The sequence below is a fragment of the Populus euphratica genome, unplaced genomic scaffold (genome assembly GCF_000495115.2).
Source record: "Populus euphratica unplaced genomic scaffold, PopEup_1.0 scaffold374.1, whole genome shotgun sequence".
Classification (NCBI taxonomy): Eukaryota; Viridiplantae; Streptophyta; class Magnoliopsida; order Malpighiales; family Salicaceae; genus Populus; species Populus euphratica.
Window position 1 is genome coordinate 346745 of NW_011500077.1, and position 15903 is coordinate 362647.

Here is a 15903-nt window from a genome sequence, read left to right on the forward strand (position 1 = left end):
AGGGCTACGGGGTAGTATGTGGATCTTGCGGCAGAGGTAAGCAGCAAGATACAGATTTTGGAGGGGGAGATCGCGGTATTAAAAAAGGCAGTAGTGAATGTCCCAACGGGTAGTGGCTCATCCAAAACCAGAGTACCAGAACCTAAGCCATTCGGTGGCGCAAGAAGTTCCAAAGAGTTGGAAAATTTTCTGTGGGACATGGAGCAGTACTTCGGGGTGGCTAGAATTGGGGCTGACGAACAAGTAAACATCACAGCGATGTATTTGTCTGGTGACGCGAAGCTGTGGTGGAGGACTCGGATCAAGGATGATCTGAATGCTCAGCGTCCTAAAATTGATACTTGGGATCGCTTGAAACAAGAGTTGAAAGAACAATTCTTGCCGAACAACACATCTTGGCTGGCTAGAGAAGACTTGAAGAAATTGAAGCAAGACAAATCGGTGAGGGATTACGTCAAAGATTTCAGTTCTTTGATCCTGGACATAGAGAACATGTCTGAGGAAGATAAGCTATTCAACTTCATGTCGGGTTTACAGCCTTGGGCACAAGCTGAGTTGCGAAGGTAGAATGTCAAAGACTTACCGTCTGTCATTGCTGCTGCAGATAGTTTGGTCGACTTTAAGACAGTAACGCGAGATGGTTCTATTGTTGTCCCCTCAAGATTCAAGGCTAAGGATAAGAGGGATGAAAAGAGGAAGAAAAAGAAGTTCGGTGGGGGAGGATACAAGCCTGGGAATGATAAAGGAAAAGTCAAGCAGGCTGATGTGCAACAAAGAGACCCCAGCAAGTCGAATGCAGGTTGTTTCATTTACAGTGGACCACACTATGCAAGAGAATGCCCGAAGAAGGAAAGGTTGAATGCAATTCTTGTGGGTGATAGTGAACAAGAGGAAACAGTCACGCACATAAACCCAATGCGTGTACTGAATTGTTTAGTTGCTGAGATGCAGGATTCGGTGGCCGAATCCAGTCTTGTCGAAACTGACTTAGCACGGATTGATGTGCTGCGACAAGGTAAATTGGGTGCTGTGGATTCTCTAATGTATGTTAAAATTAGAGTTAATGACAAGGAGATAGTGGCTATGTTGGATTCTGGTGCTACGAATACATTCGTTGTCGGCAGATTGGTGACGCAGCTTGGGTTGCGTTTGAGTAACAGCCAGACTTTGATGAAGGCAGTGAATGCCAAGGCGCAGCGGATACTGGGCATGGCATATAGCGTGCCTATGGTGCTGGATAAGTGGCAGGGAAAGCAGGATTTATTGGTAGTGACGCTTGACGATTTTGACGTCATTCTTGGCTTAGATTTTCTGAAGAGAGCCAAGATTGCGTTGATGCCTCATCTGGATGGAATTCTGATTGCGAATGAGGTATGTCCTTGTTTTGTTCCTTGTTATCAAGCAGTGGTGGCTAAAAGTCGAAAGGAGGGAATTAGCTTGGTTTCAGCCATTGCGATCAGCAAGGCCTTGAAGAAAGGTGGTGAAGTGTTCTTGGCAGTAACCGTGACTGAGGAGTCAAAACAGGTTGGGTCAGTGCCTGAAGTTATTGTTGGGCTGTTAGAGGGGTATAAAGATGTGATGCCTCCAGAGTTGCCCAAAAAGCTTCCACCAAGGCGGGCTGTTGATCACAAGATAGAACTTGTGCCTGGTGCGACACCACCGTCGCAGCCTCCGTATCGTATGTCGCCAAGGGATTTGGGCGAATTGAGAAAGCAGTTGACGGAATTGATTGATGCAGGTTTTGTTCGACCTTTGAAAGCTCCATATGGTGCTCCTGTTCTGTTTCAGAAAAAGGCAGATGGTAGCTTGCGGATGTGTGTGGATTATCGCGCATTGAACAAGGTAACGATTAAGAACAAATACCCTGTGCCGTTGATTCAAGACTTACTCGACAGATTGAGTGGGGCTTCTGTTTTCACAAAGCTGGACTTGAGGTCTGGATACTAGCAAGTTAGAGTTGCTGAGGGGGATGAGCACAAGACGACTTGTGTGACAAGGTATGGGTCATACGAGTTTATGGTTATGCCATTTGGCTTAACCAATGCTCCAGCTACATTCTGCAATTTAATGAATGATGTTCTTTATGAGTATTTGGATGAGTTTGTGGTTGTCTATCTAGACGATATTGTTATTTTTAGCCGATGTATGGATGAGCATGTTGTGCACTTGGATAAGGTGCTGCGTAGACTGAAAGAACATGAAATGTTTGTCAAGAAGGAAAAGTGTGAATTTACTTGTTCTGAGATCACGTTCTTGGGGCATTTGGTGAGTTTTGGGCAGGTTCGGATGGATTCGAAGAAGGTGCAGGCTATATGGGATTGGGCAGCCCCGTCGATGGTGATTGAGCTGAGGTCATTTTTAGGCTTGGCAAATTATTATCGTCAGTTTATAGAGGGTTACAGCAAGAAGGCAACCCTTTTGTCGGATTTTTTGAAGAAAAATCGATGTTGGGACTGGTCTAGCGAATGCCAACTCGCATTCGACAAGCTGAAGAGGGTTGTAACGTCTGTTCCAGTGCTGAAACTACCGGATTTTGAGAAATCTTTTGAGGTGCACACTGATGCTTCGGACAAGGCAGTAGGGGGTGTTCTAGTGCAGGAGGGTCATCTAGTGGCTTTCGAGAGTCGAAAGCTAAGCGAGGCGGAACAGAGGTATTCCACACATGAGAAAGAAATGGCAGCCGTAGTGCATTGTCTTGGCATGTGGAGGGTGTATCTGTTGGGGCCGAAGTTTGTAGTGAAGACGGACAATTTGGCTAATACATTCTTCAAAACTCAGAAGAAGTTGTCGCAGCTGCAGGCTAGGTGGCAGGAATTCCTGGCCGAATATGATTTCATGTGGGAACATAAGCCAGGACAACACAATCAAGTTGCGGATGCGTTGAGCAAGCGTGAGATGCTTGCTAGTGTGATTGCGATGGATCATGTAGAATCCGATATGCTGGATCGGTTAAGGCAGGCTGCCGTGGAAGATGCAGCGTATGTCAAATTAGTTGATCTCGTACGGGAGGGGACTATGCAAAGGTATTGGCTGGATGAGGGCCTTCTCTATGCTAAAGGGGGTCGAATTTATCTTCCAAGTGGGAAATCGAGAAAACACTTGCTGGCCGAAACGCATGACCCACGGTGAGTAGGTCATCCGGGACGAGAGCGCATGTTGGCTCTCTTGGCAGAAACCTATTACTGGCCGAAAATACAGTTTGACATAGAGCTTTACGTCTAAACTTGCTTGGTTTGTCAGCAGGACAAGGTGCTTAGGCAGAAGGAAGCAGGGTTATTGCAGCCTTTGCCGATACCAGAAAGGCCATGGACTTCAATTTCGATGGACTTCGTAGTGGGATTTCTGAAAGTTGATGGGATGGACGTTGTTATGGTGATTGTCGACAGGTTTTCGAAGTATGTTGTTTTTGTGGCTACACCATCAGTATGCACGGCTGAAGTGGCTGCTGGCTTGTTTTACAAACATGTGGTGAAATACTTTGGGGTTCCTTCAGATGTGGTTAGCGATCGCGATGTGCGATTCACTAGACGATTCTGGACAGTATTGTTTGGGCTGATGGGAACAAGGCTGAAGTTCTCAACAGCCAATCATCCGCAAACGGATGGACAAACGGAGAGGATTAATGCATTATTGGAGGAGTAACTTCGACACTATATGACAGCAACACAAAGAAACTGGCTTGAGTTGCTTGATAGTGCGCAATTCAGTTATAATCTCCACAAATCGTCAGCGACAGATTTGAGTCCATTCAAGCTAGTGTTGGGGGTGCAGCCTCAAACTCCAGCGGAGATAGCAGGAACTCTTCGAACAAGAGTCCAGCCGCATATAGATTTGCGAGGGAGAGGCAGGAACTCTTCGAACAAGCGCAAGACAGTTTGCGAAGGGCAAGCAAGCGTATGATGAAATACGCTAATCAGAAGCGGAGACCTTTGGAGTTTGATGTTGGTGACAGGGTGCTGTTGAAGTTGACTCCACAGATATGGAAAAAGATAGTTGGGAAAAATCGACACCGTGGATTAGTGCCAAGGTATGATGGGCCGTTTGAGGTGATCGGAAAAGTGGGTGCTGTCGCGTATAGGCTGAAGCTACCAGAAAGGCTGAAGATTCATCCCACATTCCATGTTAGCTATCTAAAACCTTTTCACGAAGATGTTGAGGATTCGGAAAGGGGCAGATCACTAAGGGCTCCACCTACAATTCAGAAGCAATTTGAGCGGAAAATTGTGAAGATTTTGGACCATAGGAGACTTGGTCAGCACAAGAAAAATCATCGAACAGAATTTCTTGTGAAATGAGAAGACGGTCAAGAGGTTTCTTGGGAGAAAGACACTGACTTATGGCAGTTTGAAGACTTGGTGCAGGATTATCTTGCTACTGATCCGACGAGGGTGTCGGCTCCTGGTGGGGGAGGTTTGTCACAGCCTTAGGCGCAAGGGCGCGCCAACGATTCGCTGCTACGCAGTAGCGTCACGCAATGTAGAGGCAGTATGCGTAGACAATGCAGATTTCGGCAGCGAATGTAACAGGTGCGTGCGAACAGCGAGTTTACGCTTCGCACCACACTAGACTTCGACGATGGACTGTCTAAGTCATCTTGAGTTGCAAGTGAGGGCTGGCAGCTGGGAAAATCAGTTTGGGCAGTTTGGTTTGTTGGGTGGCAAACCAAGGAAGTTACGTAGCAGTTGCGAGGAAGTTACGTCGTAGTTGCGAGGCAGTTACGTCGCAGTTGCGAGGAAGTTACGTAGCAGTTGCGAGGCAGTTACATAGCAGTTCTGAGGCAGTAAGTTGTTGCTGAAATGTGTTGTGCTGTCTAGAGAGAATTAAACTGTCAGGGGGCAGTTTTATGTGTAACTTCCATTGAATGTCCATTGAATGTATGTGTATTACATATGGCCTAAACATGTGTAGCATGCAGATTCAGATTGTGCATAGCACACACACATTGTTGTTGTGTATTCCTTTGTTCATGAATTAATAAAGGTTGGGTTGATTCCTGTAAAGTGCTGGTGTTCTTATTGTGTTGTGTTAAATCTTAACTTGTGTTTTTGTTGCTGAAATTGGTAAGAGTTGTGGGGAGAACCTCTGGGTGTGCGAAACACTTAGACTTTAGACAAACACAAGTGAATCGGGAGATAGACTGAGTCTAGTAACAAGACTAGACTATCGCGTTGGGATTAAGATTGCGTCAAAAATTTTATCCTCGTGACAGCTACCATGGCTGATTTATGCATGCAATACAGTGCATCGTCTGATGCTCTTGAAGCTGTTTTGAACCTCAGTTATGTCTCATGTGAATTTATCAAGATTCGACTCGTCAGCTAATTAAGCTTTGGCTCAGCCTTTGTTCTATAGCACCTCTGAATACATTTTATCAAGTTCCATGCACTTCCCGTTGTCATCCTTTGTATCTGGGGCATTCCTTGTGTGGCTGAAAAATCAAATATAACAGCAGCTACGCGCAGAAGGGCTACTTGTATGGATTACCCTCACTACGGTCATGATGACTTCCTGATGAACCTGATCAGCAATTTCATGCATGGACCTAGACCCGAGGTTGATTTAAAAACTATTTGTAAAACAATCGTTAGCATTGAAACTTGAACATTCCTTGAAATCATTTATTCGGTGTTCCAGCAGGCTGCACCTGTCTGGGACTTGGAACAAATACAACGAGAAGATCATGTGCATAATTGATAGAAGAACTAGCTCTAAAAACTTTGATTGCGAGTGAGATTCGAACTTCCAGGCTCAAAGGTTGGGTTTCGCCAACTGGAAAGTGTAAGTCTTCAGAATTGACACCAAAAGAAAAACGGACTACCTGAGCTTCAAAACTTCAGTTATTCACACAAGCTAACAGTAATATGTTTGATCTGCTAAGGGTATGGAGAGAGGTGTGGCTGCTCATGTTAAGCGACAAGAAATAATCTCAGTAATTGAAGCAGTGAACGAGATAATTTCATAAGAAACTTAAGCTATGAAGCCTGCCATCCAATGAAAGTTGGCAGGGTTTGAACTTCTGAACTGTAAAGCAGGCTCAACGGTAACCTATATGTACATCAGACTCATGAGTCTTTGTCCTTGGATAAACTCTGCGGGATTCTGCTAATAACACTCTCATCCACTATCTTATAGTGATGTGATAATTTTCTATGGATTATCCCACAACATCTATCAACACGTTCTTCGTATCTGCTATACAAGGCAGGGATTGTGATGGATAAGATTGTTCCTGTTATCAAATATCAGTGGTAAACATGTTAATATTTTGGTCCAAACAATATGAAGTATTCAAACAATTTCAAGAGACCAGACAATGGTAACATCCACATGCACGATAACAAATTTCAAAGAATGTCACAAGGTTCAAAAACAGGCATATATATCGCAAGAAAAGCCTTCCACAAAAATAAACTTCAGAGCAAAGGGAATAGGGCATCCAGGGTTTTAACTAAGGTGGAATTCACAGTTCCAAATATCAGTTTTTTCAAAACTTGCACAGTGCCCAATTTTTTTTTTTGGGGGGGGGGGGGGAATAGCAAAGTTTGTTGAGCTGCAGCAGCATCACTGGCACGATCAAATTAAATTTTATTGGTTGTGGCAGTGTCACTGCTGCAGCCTTCAAATTTGAAAACAAATTGAAGGTTGCGGTAGTGGTACTACCACGGCCTTTAATTTTGAAAAAAAAAAAAAACATCTGCCACGGCAATAAATAAATTTGGTTCATAAAACAGAATGAAGATTTGAAAGGAACTGAATTTAAATTTTCAATCTGCCCTTCCGTAGGCTCAACTTAATAAAACTTGGGGTTTTTACTGGAAAAGCCTTATGTTCAACTATTGGAATTAATAAGCTGGTGGATGATTTGTATAACCCAAGCCTTTTGGACCTCCCATAAACCTTAAAAAAAAAAAAAATGTCTCCCATGTTTAGAACAAGGCTATATTTTGCAATAGTTTACATCCAGAATATTCACAGAGCACTGGTTAAGTTTTTATGGGATGCGATTTTAAATTTTTTTTTTTTTTCAAAATTAGTTTTCTGCTAATTTCCAGTAAGTTTGATGCTGCAGCTTAACAAACTGTGCCATCTCCCTAAATAAGACTTAAGTTTTCTGCGTGATATTTCCCCCAGAAACTTGGGCACAATGTTGGCTTCCAAAAATCAAAAGATGCACTTAACTAAGACTAACAAAGCTGACACGCCATGCGTACCAATATAAGCCAGAGTGAAGAAAGAGAAGTAGCTACCAACAGTAGACAGGAGCCAGAGAAAGACCACCACCTATCAAATGAACAATTAAATTAGTTAGCGAGACAATAAACAAATAGAAGACATTGTAACTTCATTAAGATAGACTCTCAAAACTGTATTCAACCATCTAGAGATCCTACTGGAATGCTGTAGAATGGCAACCTTTGCACGCTTCACTTATAAAAGTACAGAACGTTGCCAATCAAATATTCCTACTGTCCGCTCAAGGAAAAGAGCATTTAAAAGTATACTTGCAAGTCCCGACTAGTCTGTTTTCCATGCCCCATAACTCAACTCGCCCATTTCCCCTACTCAATCAAATCAAGCAGTGTCAAATTAACTCTTCTGGAGAAAATTTAGTTAACTCAAATTTTATATGCATTTTCTTGAATTACAAATTCAAACATACATATCAATCCATATACATATGTATATAGTAATTAAAAATTTTGAAATTCCTGCAATTTTTTATTGTTCTAGAGTTCTAGTTTTCCTTTAAGACTGAATGCCTACAGTTTACTACATAAACTACTACAACAAAGAAAAAATCAAAACAGCTTAATAAATCTTCAATTACACATAGTGGAACTCTTTTTTCCTTCTTTATACTTACCTTGAAAAATACAATCTAACATCTGTGACCCTTTTCAAGACGATACATTGACCTTGAAAAGGACTCTAAAAACTTTTCCAAAAGGGAGTATCATGAGCATAAGAAGCATGTTATTAAGTCAATCAACAATGACCTTGAAAAAGACTCTAAAATCTTTGCCGAGAGTAATGTCATGAGCCATAAGAAGAACATTATTAATTTTCACACGGAATGATGCTGCAGCACTGTTAACCATTTCCTCTGACAAAACTAACTCTGGTAACGATTGAAGCTGTCTGCTCAAAAAAAAAAGTGAAATTAGAAATGGTTTTGGAACTGAAACAATAAGGAGCTGCAAATGAAAAATGTAGATGGCATTAGGCATACTTGTTTATCATAACAGCTATGTTGGCACGGACAAACAGCAATACAATCAAGATAAGCAACACATCAGAACAAACTGTTAAGAATGGCAATCCAGACCGCTCAAATATGAACCATGATACAGTTGCAACCATAATGACACCAAAAGAAACACGCCACCACTTCCAAAGGAGTACATCAGCAGCTATAAAAGAAAGAGAACAAGAAATTAGTAGAACAACTGCAAACACTGAAAATGATGAACTGAAGTCATACACAGTAGTAGTTGCAGCAATACTATCATATAATTTAGCATATATAATGACAAACAGTAACAAGTTTAGCCTTTAATTAGGCAGAAACCTTGATGGTGAGATAAACTTGCTCAAACCAGCAGGAACCAATTAGAAATAGACTAACTCAAGAAAACACGCATCCCCAGTATACGGAACTGATTACGAATACTTAGTTCAATAGAGAAGGAATGGCAAAGAAGTGGAGCAAAAGAAGTTAAATAAAGTAAAAAAGGCTGAGGCCAAATACTGAAAATGCCTTAGCTTTACAAAGAATCAATTTGAAGCATAGCAGAGCCATTAAGAAACACCACATGAGGAGGCCTATATTGTCTCATCATTTCAAAGCTTAAAAGTGAATATGATTCTTCATATTATTATTTCATTATCTATTATTTAGACAACATCCAGGCCAAGCAAAGGTAGGTTTTAACATTCAACTTCAAGCCATAAACTAAATGAAGGTGTAATCCCCAGCATCCCTCGGTAAAACAATTTCTTATTATCTCAGTTAATTTAGCGGGGACACTAAACCCAAAAAATTATTTACGCACTCATATGATTATAGATGATGGAGGGTAGCCTAACAAGTTGTTCATTGATTAGAAGATTGGGCTCATCAAAGACCTAGTTATTACATTTTAATTACCTTTATTATTGGACTTCAATTTATATGATTTTATTAGATTTTTATTGGTTAGTGGGTTTTAAACCTAAATTTGATTCTAATGAGGGTTTTATTATTTATATGAAATTTTCTTGACATTACATTTTAGTTTTTGATGAATTGAATAAAATTTGCAAAGTTGTATATTTTTCCAATCCTATTCTTTCTTTTCTTTAGCTTTTTCTTCTCTTTCTTAGGCTTCTTTTAACTTCTTATTTTCGTTCTTATTAGGCTTCAAATCTCTTTTGTACCGTTCAATTTTGATATCAGACCCAAGTTTTGTATTGTTCTTACAATTAATCAATCTATTAGAGCTTGTAAAAATCCTCAAAATTCAACACAATATATAAAACCTAGAAATTGTGTAGAATCTCATCAACGGTTGATCTAGAGAAAAAAAAATTGTTTAATCTTTATGTTTACAGGTGAGATCTGAAGAAAAAAATCCAATGAAACACCCCTTTACACCCTAACCCTAGCTATTGTTCATCTTCCTCATCCTCCAGCCACCCCCACACACCAATTGTAACAGCCAGTCTTCAGCCTCAGCCACCATGCTGAACACAGACACCAGCCACACCACTTTCCCAGCACAACAACCCCTCATGGCAACACACCACTAACCAGTCACCCACTAGTCCGTCAAATCAGCAACCCTCCCCTCTTTTCATAACCAACACTGGAAAATCAACCTATCAGCCAGCCTCACCCCAGCCACCGCAGCAACATCGATTCAATTCAACACCACCATTGCCCAAAACACCCCACACATACCAGTTCCCAAAGTCACAAACAAAAACATTTCAGTCACCACCCATCTTGACCCCACAGCCTCCTATCATCAATAAACCCCGTACCAGGCCACCAAACCCAGCAGTGCAAAACATCCACATCAATTGATCTCCAAACCGACAGCAGCCACCATTCATCCTTCCTAGCCACATCAGCCAGCGCACCAGACAAAATCAGCAGCCCACTGACATGGTAGACCCCTTCACAGAAGCCACCAATTACTCCACAGCAGTTCCTTAATGCCAGATCGTGCCAGATTGTCAACAACATCATTCACTTCCTCAGCAAGTTTCACTCCACCAACCACCTTGGCTATATTTTGCCAACTGTTTGGTGTCCTTGTCAAAAGGCTAGTGTCTTTTGAAACAGTTTGTTTTGTCCAAGTAGAGCATAAAGGGATTTGCAAATACAAAAAAAAAAAAAAAAGAAAGGAAGAACACTCGATGCCCAGATTTTAAGAGAAAAGGGAGTGATAAAGAATGTCAAATTCTCTTTTTTAATTTACTGCTTAATTCCATAACAATGTTTATGTTATTTTATTTTTTTATTTTCTTTCTTTAAGTTAATGTGTAGCTTATTGTAAGGGAGAAAAAAGTTAAAAGTCAGGGGAAAAAAATCAATTTGGAGTTCCATTACACTACATAGACAGTAGTGATCTAAGTGGTCTATCATCATCACCAAGCAATCTGGTCAGTAAATCAGTAAATCACTTTACCTTTAGATACGTTGAATTCTATTGTTCTAGTACTGCACTTTTATTTAAATTATCATTGATAGGAAGTCTATGCCTAAAAAACCACTCTAATTGCATTACAGTCTTATATCATTGCTCATTTTATATTTTGTCATTCAAATTTTGTTATTAATTATTTTAATTAATTGTGGAGCTTATCGAAACTACTGAAAAGTTGCGATTTTTATTTGATTAATCATTTACACTTAAGGGTCTAGCAATACATGCTTAAAATTTTCTAGTATATTCTATTCTTGATTAATCTCCACACTAAAAAAATAATGGAATTAGTTTTTTTTTCTATTGTGATTTCACTTTTAAAAATCATTTGTGATCTCAATTCTATTTTTAAATTAATGTTAAGCGCATGTGTGTCATGATCATCTAATATCTAAACTTAAATCTATACTTATCGTGGATCTAACCCTTAGTAATACTTTTAGGACCATTTAAAGGGAGTTGCAAACCTAGATAACCAACATGTTTAAAGATAAGGCACCCAAATACCAATAAATATCACAGGAATAATCATTGCAGGCAAGTTCACCTTGAGCGCCACCAGTAAGACTATCATTTAAGTTACTCCAAACACGATGACCTTGATGAGCAAGTCATAAGCCCTAACAAAATAGAAACCCCTACTTTTTACAGAGTCATGACCCTTGAATACTTGTTATATGGATTAGTAATATAGATCAATTCTTTGAGTAGCACAACTTGTCTGATAATATGAGAGTTAAATTTGCTAAGATGATGTTGCTCATTGATGAAATCCAACTTTATTGGGAGATGTTGAGGATTGTTTTATGCGGAGATGTTAACCTCCCATAATTGATTGGACCACAATGAAACAAAAACTATAGGAAAAATACCTACCAAGTCTTAAATCAATGAAACAATCTAAGGCAAGGGAACAAGTTTGTCAATGAATATATAGCACGATTTAATGATTACATGATAAGATGTACCATAAGAGAAAATAAAATCATGACTTTGCGTAAATTTTGTTAAGGTTTGAATGAAGATTTTAGAAAAAAGATCAGGATTATAGGTGCTTTCACTCTTGACCAAGCCTATCCTATAGTCAATGGATAAAATATCAAGACCCTGTCTTACCCCTTTTAAATCTCAATTTATGAATGATGATTCTTTGTTAGGAGCTTCATCATATAGACTTAATTCTAGTAGTGCCCAAATTTATAGAGAAAATAAGAGGAAAAAAATCGTTAATGAAATGTCCAAGATGAGTTCAAAGGTTCAATATGCTAACTATCAAGGTTTCGGTCATATCTCCATCAATTGCACCTCTAAACTCTTAGTCATCCAAAAAATAAGAATATAGATGAAAAGAAAAATCATTGTGTGCAAGTGTATGAAATCAATCCTAAGAATTTTAGTAACATGGATGAAGAGGATGTGCAAGACGAGGGAATTTAACACTATTAGTCCAATTGAGTCTGATAATGAGGTTAATAAAGAATATAATAATTCTGCTTTTGTGGTAGAGGAAGAAGTTTTAGGAAACTCTTTAGTGGAATCACTCAAAGAAGTAAGTATGGTCTTAGAAAAGTCACATGATATCAGTCCTCTTAAACCACCAGATTCCTCACTCACCATGCTTGACGTACAGCACATCAAAAGTTTAAAGCAACATGCTCCTCACCCTCTCATGCTTGACGTCCAGCACATCATGGGTTTAGAGCAACGTGTCAAGTCCCTTGATCCTCTTCCCCTGACACGTGATGAGAAAGATAAAGATAATCATAATTTACTAGGTTGTGTCCAAACTATATTGTTTAGGGCTTCAAATAGTGTTTGTTCCACTCCTCACCCTCAGTCATATAGTGTTCAAAGTTATGAGCTTGGAAAGCTTGTAGATCTTCTTCCTATGTCTCCTCACTCTAAAATGTCTTATTCAACTGAGTCTTTCACATGTAGAGTTCATAATTTGCATATTGGATTATAAAACAAATTCAAGTAATGACCAATAAAGATTTCAAGATGAATTACATATGTATTATGATGCATTTAATATTAAAGATTATTTCATGATAAGAGTAGACTTGAACAGTGTCTTTTGAAAACCAATCATAAATTGCAAGTGAGTAGTGTTAGACCAATTAAAGTGCTGCAAATGATTGAATCAAATAGTTATGTCATTAGATTGTCAATAAACTTTGATATTAGCTCTATTTTTTACATGAACCTTGTTATATATAAAACACAACAATTTATCCCCGATGATCCTTTTGAAACCCCTGCCCTAGCTAGACGACCAGATTAAGACTATACTTGAATTATCAGAGAGACATCACAGCAGCTTGATCATGATCTTTGAAAGTGTTATTGGAGCCGCCTTGAATTACACTCGACAGGGTCAAGTTTCTCCAACCCTGCGAGAGTTGGTGGTGATATTGGACCCAAGACACTGTTTGCACGCTCGTATGATCATAGAAGATAAAGGATAGCCTAACTCATTGTTTTTTGGTTGGGAGATTGGGCTCATCCAAGCCCAAGTTATTAGATTTTATTTATCTTTGTTACTGGACTTCAGTTTATGTGATTTTATTAGAATTTTATTAGTTAATGGGATTTAAACCCAAATTTGATTTTGAATAGGGTTTTGTTATTTATATATAATTGTCTTGACATTATGTTTTAGTTTGTAATGAATTGAAAAAAATTTACAAAGTTTCAGACTTTTCCAACTCTATTTTTAATTTTTTTCAGCTTCTTCTTCTTCTTCTTTCTCTTTCTTCAGCTTCTTCTTCCTCCTAGCTATTTATTTTCTTTCTTATTAGGCTTCAAATCTCTTTTGTCCCGCATCATAATTTAGCATGTTTGAAAATATGGTTGCGGTTACTTTTCAAAATGTTTTTCATTGCGAAATATATTAAAATAATTATTTTTTTATTTTTTAGAAATCATTTTTGATATCAACGCATCAAAATGGTCTAAAAACACCAAAAAAATATTAATTTAAAGCAAAGAAAAAAATAAAAAAAATAATTTTTTTCAAAAACGTTTTTGAAACGCAAAAATAAACAAGGTCATCTTTAAACAAAACAAAAAAAATCTTTGTTTATAATAATTGGTAACAAAAGAAAAGGCCTTTAGTCTACATTTCAATATTAACAATTCTCCAAGGTATATCCACAGCTTAGTCATTTAATTCAAGAAAAGCGATGCAAACTAAAATTCACTCATTATTTTTCTTCAATTCAAGTCCCACTCATTCATTTCCCTGAGAATTTCTTGAGCTAGTTATCATCAGTTTACTCAATCTTCAGAAATCTAAACAGCATAAATTTTGTCATTACACATTCTACAAATGCTAAAACCTTAAATCCCATTCACCACCGTTCTAGTTTTCGTCTGTCAGATTCTTCTATCTAAACCTCCCCGGCCAACAATGAGAATAAAAACATTAAGGTAAAACCATTATCTTGTTAACCAAAGATCAAAACCCCAACAAAAAAAAAACTTTTTTTTCTTCATTTTTAGTATCCCTCCCGTTGCATCCATTCAAGAAAACCCAATAGAAATCTTGCAATCAAAGAAAGGATCAAAGTCGAATAAAAAACCTTTGCCACCACCCATAAGCTGGTGAAGCGAGTCTTGGCGATCAAACAATCGATACCCAGAAGTTATTGCTCTCGGAGAAGAAGCAGCGGACGAAGTTGAAGCTGTGGCGTCATTTCTTGAGTCTCCTCCTCCATTACCACCGACCGTATCTATAACGTCACTTGAATTGTCCATTGTTTCAATCTCTGAAAAAAAAATAGGTTAAATGAAATCGCCATTCCAATTGGTAGTGATCAAAAAGCTTCTGCAACAAAAAATTCAAGAACCCAAAAAGGGCTTACCTTCGTGATTAAAGAAAAGAGCTCCGTCCCCTCGTCCCAGGACCTGGATGGATCTGACACTGTCTGTCAGTAGAAGGAAATAAAAAGGTTCCTTTATTACAAGGAAGAAACCTCCTTCCTTGCTCCTTCCCTCATTTCATTATTGTCCTTTTTGTTTAAGCTTTTGTTTCTTTTGGTACTTTATGTTTTGAAAATTGTTTATGGGATTGAAGCAGACGGACGCCATTGGATTTGGATGAAAGTCATAGCAGGTGGAGATATATTATTCTTTTTTTCTTTTCTTTCTCTAAAATGCATATATTTTAGGTCTCTTTCCGGAGAAACCTTCAATATGTGGAATTAGCTCCTGTAAGAATAAATTAAATTGATCAAAATTTAATTTGTATTTATAGAATTTAGTTAAATTGTACAAAATAGGAGGATGTTTGGCAATTACAATTTTGTCAGTATTAAGAAATAAAAAAATAAACTGACTTAAAAAAATTGGAAATGCTTAAGAAATAAAAAGAAAAAACAACTTAATAATTTTTAAAATAAAATTTCTAAAATTTTACAATAAAAATTATTAAAAAGTTTACTTTTTTAAAAGTTAATTATTTAAAAAATATTATTATTTTTTCAATTTACTTTTTTCTAGTGATCATTATCAATAAAAATTAGTTTTTTTTAATCATGTGGTAATGTTAAAAACAAAAATAAAAATTATTTTTTAAATAAAAATTATTTTAAAAAATAATTATTACAACACACTCTCATACATACGGACACAATAAAAGAATCCCTACCAATTTGCTCATGATTTTTAAATATAAATAAAAATAATTTTAAAAAATAATTATTACAACACACTTTCAGACACACAGACACAATAAAAGAATTCCTATTAATTTGCCCATGATTTCTAAACACATCAATCCATTATGTAAAAATAAATTACAATTTGTCCTAGAAGATCATTTTAGCACAAAATCTAGTAAAATTCATCCACATAAAAATAAAAAACTTGATTAATAATATTGTTGGATTATAATTTTTATTTTCTCAATACCTATACAAATCACTTGAATTTTGAATAATTAGAACTTCATCACTAAAATCTTATTGAATATCAATACTAGTATTAATACCGAAGTTAAAAAGATTGATAAGGTTGATAAGTTCATCTTTAATTTTATTTTTAATTTCTAATTTTTAGATTTTTTTTTAATTAATTTTTATAGTGTCCTCCTCGATCACATTTATAACAATTGGTGGTTGTTTTAATGTTATATATGGTTTATTTGACCATTGACCATTTTGTTTTATATATAGGTTTTTAATAATATTTAGCATTTTATTTTTCTTGA

At 37.6% G+C, this 15903-nt stretch overlaps 1 protein-coding gene across 2 annotated transcripts; it reads right to left on the reverse strand.

The window, feature by feature from the left end:
- Positions 1 to 5604: 5604 nt before the first annotated feature.
- On the reverse strand, positions 5605 to 14661 carry LOC105108691 (Reticulon family protein). 2 transcript variants are annotated; one of them, XM_011003101.1, is made up of 6 exons: positions 14558 to 14661; positions 14276 to 14461; positions 8231 to 8411; positions 7998 to 8142; positions 7212 to 7281; positions 5605 to 6229 (listed from the first exon to the last, which is right to left on the reverse strand). In XM_011003101.1, the coding sequence occupies exons 2-6, from the start codon at positions 14448 to 14450 to the stop codon at positions 6063 to 6065; spliced, it is 738 nt and encodes a 245-aa protein (XP_011001403.1). In that variant the 5' UTR covers positions 14451 to 14461; positions 14558 to 14661; the 3' UTR covers positions 5605 to 6062. The 2 variants fall into 2 exon arrangements, with proteins under 2 accessions (XP_011001403.1, XP_011001404.1); XM_011003102.1 differs by having other exon boundaries at positions 5883 to 6229; positions 7998 to 8139; positions 14558 to 14660.
- Between the last annotated feature and the right edge of the window lie 1242 nt (positions 14662 to 15903).